The sequence below is a fragment of the Amblyomma maculatum genome, chromosome 10 (assembly GCF_055883805.1).
Source record: "Amblyomma maculatum isolate TAMU_Amacu chromosome 10, ASM5588380v1, whole genome shotgun sequence".
Lineage (NCBI taxonomy): Eukaryota > Metazoa > Arthropoda > Arachnida > Ixodida > Ixodidae > Amblyomma > Amblyomma maculatum.
Window position 1 is genome coordinate 75,293,971 of NC_139353.1, and position 7,324 is coordinate 75,301,294.

Sequence of the window (7,324 nt, forward strand, 5' to 3'; positions counted from 1 at the left end):
GCACTTAAGTATGTGGTGCAATATTGTGTTAGCATGTTATTTTATAAATTTGTAAAAAATATCTAAAAACTCGCCGCTTTAATTACACCTCGTTATACAAAGAGAACAGAGGCACCTGTGTGGACCCTCATTGAATATACTTTTAATTCTTTAGATCTTTTAGGGATCCTCAAGCAGATGGGTGCTCTATGAGAACCTTCAGAATATCACCATGGGTCATGAATATGACATATGGTGATCAAGCCTACCCACGGCGGCTTCTACTCTACAAATCCTTTGGAGGCGCCTTAATGCAGCCTCATCACGTTGCCTTCAACAACGCAATGAGCACTGTTGGGCAAGCCGTAAAGGGGGGGGCAGCATAGCACTAGATTTTGCCTTTATTATAATTTCAAGAACCAAAAGTAGAGATCGTAACAGATAGGGCACATGTATAAAGTTCCCACTTTGCTAACAAACTGCCAAACGTGTTTGTACGGCAGTCAAGCATCTACCACCTTCGACTTGTGTCCGCCTCAATTGGGCGGGTACCTCGTGTCTCTTCAGGCTTATGTGTCGATCTATGCCCTTTTTTTTCTTTTTTTTTTTTTAATGCAAGATGCAGCGAAGATGTATCTCGATTGAATGCAGCATTGCGTGTTGCTGCAACTCTTGGCCCTCTATCATGATGTTGTCTTGCCAGCCTTAAGCTGAGCACAGCAGGGAGCCATAGGCCTTCTATGGCTTGATGACCGCTGAGCACGCCTGTTGCTATCATTTCCCGCCAAGTTGTTTAGTCTTTTGTGAGCGCAAGTCAGCCCAATAAGGAGTTCATTTGGAAGCTCTGCCAGTCTTCTAGCTGACTGCCTACCGCATGGAGGTGTTGAATCTCGTTGGCGTGCCTTATGCCCCTGAATATGGAGCAAGCGGTACAGACACTGCCTTTGGATTTTTTATGGTCCCATCTCCCCCATCTTCCAAGGACTGTCTGATAGGAAGGTGCAAAACACTGGCTTGACATTTTGATGGCGTGAGCAAAATTGAGTAAGGTTTACTTCATACTTCAGGGATATGCCTGTACCTGGTATGAAAATCATGAAAACTTTATCAAGCATTAAAATGCTTTCAAGAAGGAACTTAGGTAGGCTTTCTCAACCATGATTAGAAAAGAAACAGTTGGAGGATATAAAGAAATGCACTTGCTGTTCAGCCAAACACAGGGAGGCAAGACTAGTCGCCAGGCAGATGGGAAGGTACACGAAGAAGCAGCCTCCCTAGTTACGTGGGGAGTCGCCTTCTGAATTTCCTGGTGCTAAACAGGTATGTAAAGGAGCACAAGAACTAGGCCCAAGCAACCTCGTCTGGGAGTGTTCAAGAGCAAGTCTCGGGCTGACTCTAACCTCCTCCCGAAGTGCCCAAACGAGCTATCGATACAGACGCCAGCTGCAGCTCCCTACTGCCCTATGTGGCATTGTCGGACAACCTAGAAAGACACCAGCACGTCTCATCAGGTCTCCATAAACAGTGAAGTCGTGCTCACACTTCACTGCCCAAATTCTTCCCTGCCACAGCAAAGCTTGAAGCTGGGATGTTAACTCCTCTGTTGGGTGCAACCTACAACAATAATGGAGAGGATGGCCATCTCCAACCCAAAAAATGACACGAGTTCCTACGCAGTAAACACCATAACCAACGCGATGCCAGCCATGCCCGCACATCATGCCTTGCAGGGGCTGGTCGCAACATCCTCTCCACTACCTCACCACAACATAGGGAAGGAAACAACCAGCTCGGCATGTGGGTCAGGTTGCTGTGGGAGTAAAGAAAGCCTCCTTGCACAGCAGACAGCATCAGGAGAACGCGCAACTCAAATACTCAATGCACTTCAAGAGAGCGCAAAAGCCCTCATCTCTGCTGACGAGAAAAAGGCCCTGCAGGTCCCACGGAGATTACATCTCTTCAAAGACAGTATCACTCCGGCCAAGTGGTCTCTTTTCGGCGCAATCGGCCTGCCAACATAATGTAACAATGCAAGCAACTTAAGACAAAGTTTGGTTCTATTTCATTCACCTCTAAAACATCCACCACGGGCTCGCATACTCGCGACAGCCTCAATTATCTTGCAGTCTTCCAGGGTACGCTGCTCAAGTGTTGGGTTGCTTTACAATGTCAAAAAATTGGAAATAACTTCCTGGACCTATTTCCATTGAGAGTAAGTAGTGCGGGTGTCATTCATTTTGCTGCTCTACAATAGGAGACTGTTCCGAAGGTATTGATGGCAATACGTGTTCGACCTAAAGCAGCATTAAAACAATACACATTTCGAAAACCGACAATACCGTTACTGCCATTGGCGACAGTGAAGCCCACGGAGTCGCTTGACGCATCCAGCGGTGTTCCCAACAGGTGCACAGACAAACCATGAGGCGCAGCCCACCCTTGTGCGGTCTCACAGAAAGCTGCCAGAAAAGAGCACCATAGAGAAATTTCACGTCAAACTCCGTCCCCGAGACAGCAGCTTGAAAAACGTGCCTAGCTGGATAATAGCAAAAAAAAAAATGACATGTAACAGACTCAAAGAACCGACTTGAAAGACCAAGCGAGTTTCTTCCACTCGTGAATAATAGAAATTTAGCTTGCCGGAGACATACTAATGTAGACATACTGATGTAGACATATTTGGCCGATACCGGGCAAAATGAGTTTCAGCTCTACTTATTATATGTATCGGTTGACATACATGAAAATGATGATGATGGCTATCCAATAAAAAAAGAATAAAAGCTATTAGATGTCACAAAAATGTCAAATGCAGACCCTCAATATCATTATGCATGTTGGTGTGTTGGCTGTGTTTCGAATTATTAATTTGAGCTCTCTTTTAACCACTTTGCCACTTGCAACCAATCCAAACAATCCAAACCTCATTGCGTCAAATCAGTTTTTGGTGCTCGTGTGCTGGTGTTCAGTTGCATGCTAGGGTTTACTCTTGCTGTCGGTGCAACCTGTCCATGTTATATTATGCCGTACAGCATCCTTCACTACCGGCAGCTTTAAGCACGTTATCATTGGATGAAATCGAAGACATGTATTGCTTTCAACGGGAGTGCGACGTTCCAAAGCCTCGGAAAAACTTGCGCGAGCATGACATCCTCAACATCAATGCCATCGACCACACACTATTCTATAGAAATTTGAGAAAGAGGATCTCTGAGAGCTGCAGTCAGCCCTCTTAATTTCAAATGAGGTCATCAGAGCGCAGCTGGTTAGGGTCTCCAGCTCCAAGGAACCTTGGCACACCTCAAATTTTACTTTGTTCACCTAATCTATGACATGACAAGTCGCAAGTGGCTTGATTTGCAAGCCCTTCAGCGAATATCCGAGGTAAGCAGTGCATGCAGGCTGTGGCAGCTTGACAGTTATGAGCCAAATTACTCATATCAGTGCTTTAACTGTGTCAAATAAATATACCCGCTGAAAAATGTAAAGCAAGGCTCACTGGCTGTGGCGTATCAGTAGACATCATTGAATGCGCATTAGCGCTAACCCCCAGGTTCACAGCTTATAGAAACAGTCCTAACACTTGAGTGACCGCTTGTAGTGCTTTATTGTGCTTTCTTGTAAAAAAAAAAAAAAAGCTGGAGCGGATTCAAAGCGATGAAATTACTTGTGAGAAACGAGTGCGGGATGTCCTAACACACTGCGTGTACACTGCAGCACTCATGCTGTGCATTGCACATCACCCCGCTCAGCTTCCATGTGCGCTCAAAGGCTTCCGCACCTTCTACTCGATTTAACTATGTTTAAATATTACCACTGTTAAAACCCTACCAGCCAGCAGTAGGAACAAGCTCATCTCAATACCAAAGAAGCTAGCACGTCTGGGATTAGGAGTTGCATCCCAGCTAGGCCAACGAAACTATTCGCTACCTATCACCCTTCCCACTTGATTTCAACCAGAGCGTAAATAGACATTGCCTCAAGCAACTTTGTGTCAACAAGCGATGCAAAGTGGTCAGCGCTACTTTTGGCTGCACGTGTTTTCTGATATCACAAACAGTCTGTATGCCTCTTCGTGCACAGACTTTCAAAGACGGAAAACCCTGCCCAGCAAGCCATTGGGGTTGTTGCAGCCCGTGCCACCAGCCCAGCGTCCATGTCAGCAGATCAGAATGTATTCTTCGGGTACACTTACAGCAATCTCCGGCAGTAACTGGCATGTCATCATGATCGACTGCCACACCAAGTGGGTGGAAGCCATCACTACGCCAGAAACCACTGCAGAGTATGCGGCAAAAGCTTTCCTGGAGAAGATAGTTCTCCGGCACGAGGCTCCAGAACACATTATCACGTACAGAGGACGGCACTTCATAGCAGACATGATGGAGGAACCCTGCCGCCTGACCGAAACGAATCACACTCAGACAACTGCCTACCACCCACAGACAAATAATCCCTGTGAATGCTTTATTTGAACTATAGCAAAAATCATAAGCCAGTAGGTCTCCTCTGACCACCATGACTGGGACCACAACCTCCCATTCGCAACGTTTGCATATAATTCTTCGGTAAATGAGACAACAAGCTACTCCCCGCTCATTCTGATGTATGGGCACAAGCCAACGCTGTGAATTGATGCACCACTCCACGTAAACAGAGGGGATCATGGCATCTTCAAGCAAGAGTTCTTGTGTCTATGGAAGAGAGCAGGGAAAATGATTCTAGAAAGCAAAAAGGGGGCACAGAAAACAGAGCGCTACGACAAGATGAACCGGACACAGCAACTCACCGCGGGTGGCATTGTTAATGTTCGGAAACCTGTGACAAAGCGCAGACGAACTTCGAAGTTCCTTCATCCCTATGAAGCAAACTACAGAGAATGACTGGGAAGTTGAGAATCGTCGTGGACACCATGATGCAGTAAACAGCAGCCAGCTGAAGCCCTAATTGACCGCAGTTACAAGACCAAGACCGAGGTGCCCAGACAAGCTGTCTCCAAAGCCAAGTGCCCAGCAGGACAGGACCTTGCAACTCTCGACAAGAATAGCAGTTCTTCAATACACTAGACACAGTGCCGTGCGACAGTGAAGAACCATTCCAGCAGTCTTCCCCTCGGACAAGACCACACCCCAGTGCAGTACAGCCCCAACGAGAATACTTCATGTACTACTAGCCATGCAGTCCGGCTTCCGACAGTGCTGTGCGTGCATGTATCATGAAATGTGAACGTACATTGGTCAATCAATGTGATGACGACCCTATGTGCGACCAGCGAGATTCTCTCACCGACAAAAGTGAAGTGTGCATCGATACAAGTGACTGACTGACACGACACAGTGCGCACCTAAGATTCCACGAACAAAAGGCAACTTTCAGACTGCAGCAACCGTGTGTTGTGGCTGTAAGTGATCAACTGACTCAGCAGGACACAGTGAAACAAGGGTGAACAGATTGAGAAGCATATGAGAGTATTTTGACAGACTCCAAGCTCTCGCCCACCAGTGTGTGTACATATTCGCCTCTGTGCCATTCTGAAGAATAATTTTTCACTGTTGCGCTCTTTGTTTTACCTTTTGAAGCGTGATGTACAAAAACAATATTGGCATGACTGAGGGCACTCACCCATATTTTTCAGCCAGAAAGGATTGTAATGTGACGCACGCCACCTAAAAATTGTTGAAGAAAACAAAGAAACACACTAGCTAATGACAGAAGGAGGAGAGGAAAGTCAAAAGGCAAAAAACCACCATCAGACAAGCCTCCAAAACCGCCGGGTCCCAAGGGATCTCAGCCATCTGAAAAGGATGGGAGGGCTAGGCTCCTGTCCTGATAATTGATCTGATGCGATAAAGTTTTTGTATGCTATGCTACGTCAGTCCCCAAGAAGGCAGAAAGAAGGCGCGAGGAATGAGCGTCCCTTGTTACGCGGTGAGTTCACCTCTCCACTTCCTCGGTGCTACACGGATATAAAAGAGAAAGAAAACCAGGCCCAAGCAACCTAGCCCGGACGCATTCGAGAGCGAGTCTTTGCAAAGGTTGACCCTGTTCTCCTCCCGCTCAATCAACTGTCCCAAGTCTTGGCCGCCCGAGCACCGCTTGAAGCTAAGGGCTTTACTTCTTTGTCAGGTGCAACTTAAGACAAAGGATGGTTCTATTTCACTCTTCTCTAAAACAACTCCGCGGGTCCGCATACTCGCGACAGCTTCTATTTATCCTGTAGCCTTCCAGGGTACGTTGTTCGAGTGTTGGGTTGCGTTCCATGTCAAGTAGTTGGAAATAATGCCCTGGACTTATTTCCATCAAGACAGTAAGTAGCACGGGAGTCATATTCTGCAGCTCTCCAATCGGAGACTATAGTCTGTAGGTATTGATGGCAATAAGTTTTCGATCGAAAGGCGCATTAATAATAATGCACATATTGAAAACCGACAATACCGTTACTTTCACTGGCGACAGCGAAGCCCACGGAGTCGCTTGGCGCATCCGGCGGTGTTTCCAACAGGTGTGCGGACAAACCATGAGGCACGGACCACCTTTGCGCGATCTCACGGAAAGCTGCCAGAAAAGAGCACCACAGAGAAATTTAACATCAATCTCTTTCTCTGAGACAGCAGCTTAAAAAACGTGCCTGACTGCCTACAAAAAAGCGATGACACGTAGGCAGACTAAAAGAAATCACTTGAAAGACAAAGCGAGTTTTCTCCGCTCGCGGATAATGAAAACGTCGCCCTTACGTTGTCAACATCGGGGCGAGGGCTAGGCCGGCCAGCGTTGTTTCGTTGCCTGGAGCCGCCTGGAGCCGCCTCCACGCGACGTGCCTCAGATTCCTCCTGCCTGTCTCGAGTGCCCTTACCAACAAGAAATTCAACGAGTGACATAAAGTTGCTCGACAGATATACATACGTTGCGCGCGCGCGCTCGCCGACCATGCTAGAAAACACGAGGCCCTTGCCCTTATTTTGACGGACACCGCTTACATCGAGTCTTGCGGTGGCGCTAATATTACGACACTAAATTTCTCGACAAAACCGAATATGCTTGAAAAGTCATAATTAGCTCACGATATGCATATTGCTAATAGATTTATGTACAAAAATATTTGAGTACTTTTTAATATAGAGCACTAACGTCTCGAGTATGTCAGCTGCCTCCTACGGCTGCCTCTACATGGTAGAATTAACCACTGATCTCCACTAGGGTTTGAGATCAGTGGAATTAGCCTCTATGTAAGGAAATGTGAAAATAGCCACTGCCAAACCAAAACCTGAATCTGTTTTCCTCTCGTAAGGTGGCACAACCTGCAGACTGTTCGCCTGAAAACATTTACCATGGTGACCGGTTGTAC

The 7,324-nt window shown here is 46.8% G+C and overlaps 1 protein-coding gene across 1 annotated transcript in view; it reads right to left on the minus strand.

The window, feature by feature from the left end:
• The window catches only part of LOC146176822 (uncharacterized), a 59,452-nt gene extending 52,476 nt beyond the window's left edge, over positions 1 to 6,976 (minus strand). The window contains exons 1-3 of the mRNA XM_084582977.1: positions 6,714 to 6,976; positions 6,415 to 6,534; positions 2,319 to 2,438 (exon numbers count right to left, since the gene is read on the minus strand). Coding sequence (XP_084439103.1) covers positions 2,319 to 2,438; positions 6,415 to 6,534; positions 6,714 to 6,908 — 435 coding nt within the window. The 5' untranslated portion in view covers positions 6,909 to 6,976. The remainder of the gene's footprint in view (positions 1 to 2,318; positions 2,439 to 6,414; positions 6,535 to 6,713) is intronic.
• Positions 6,977 to 7,324: the final 348 nt, after the last annotated feature.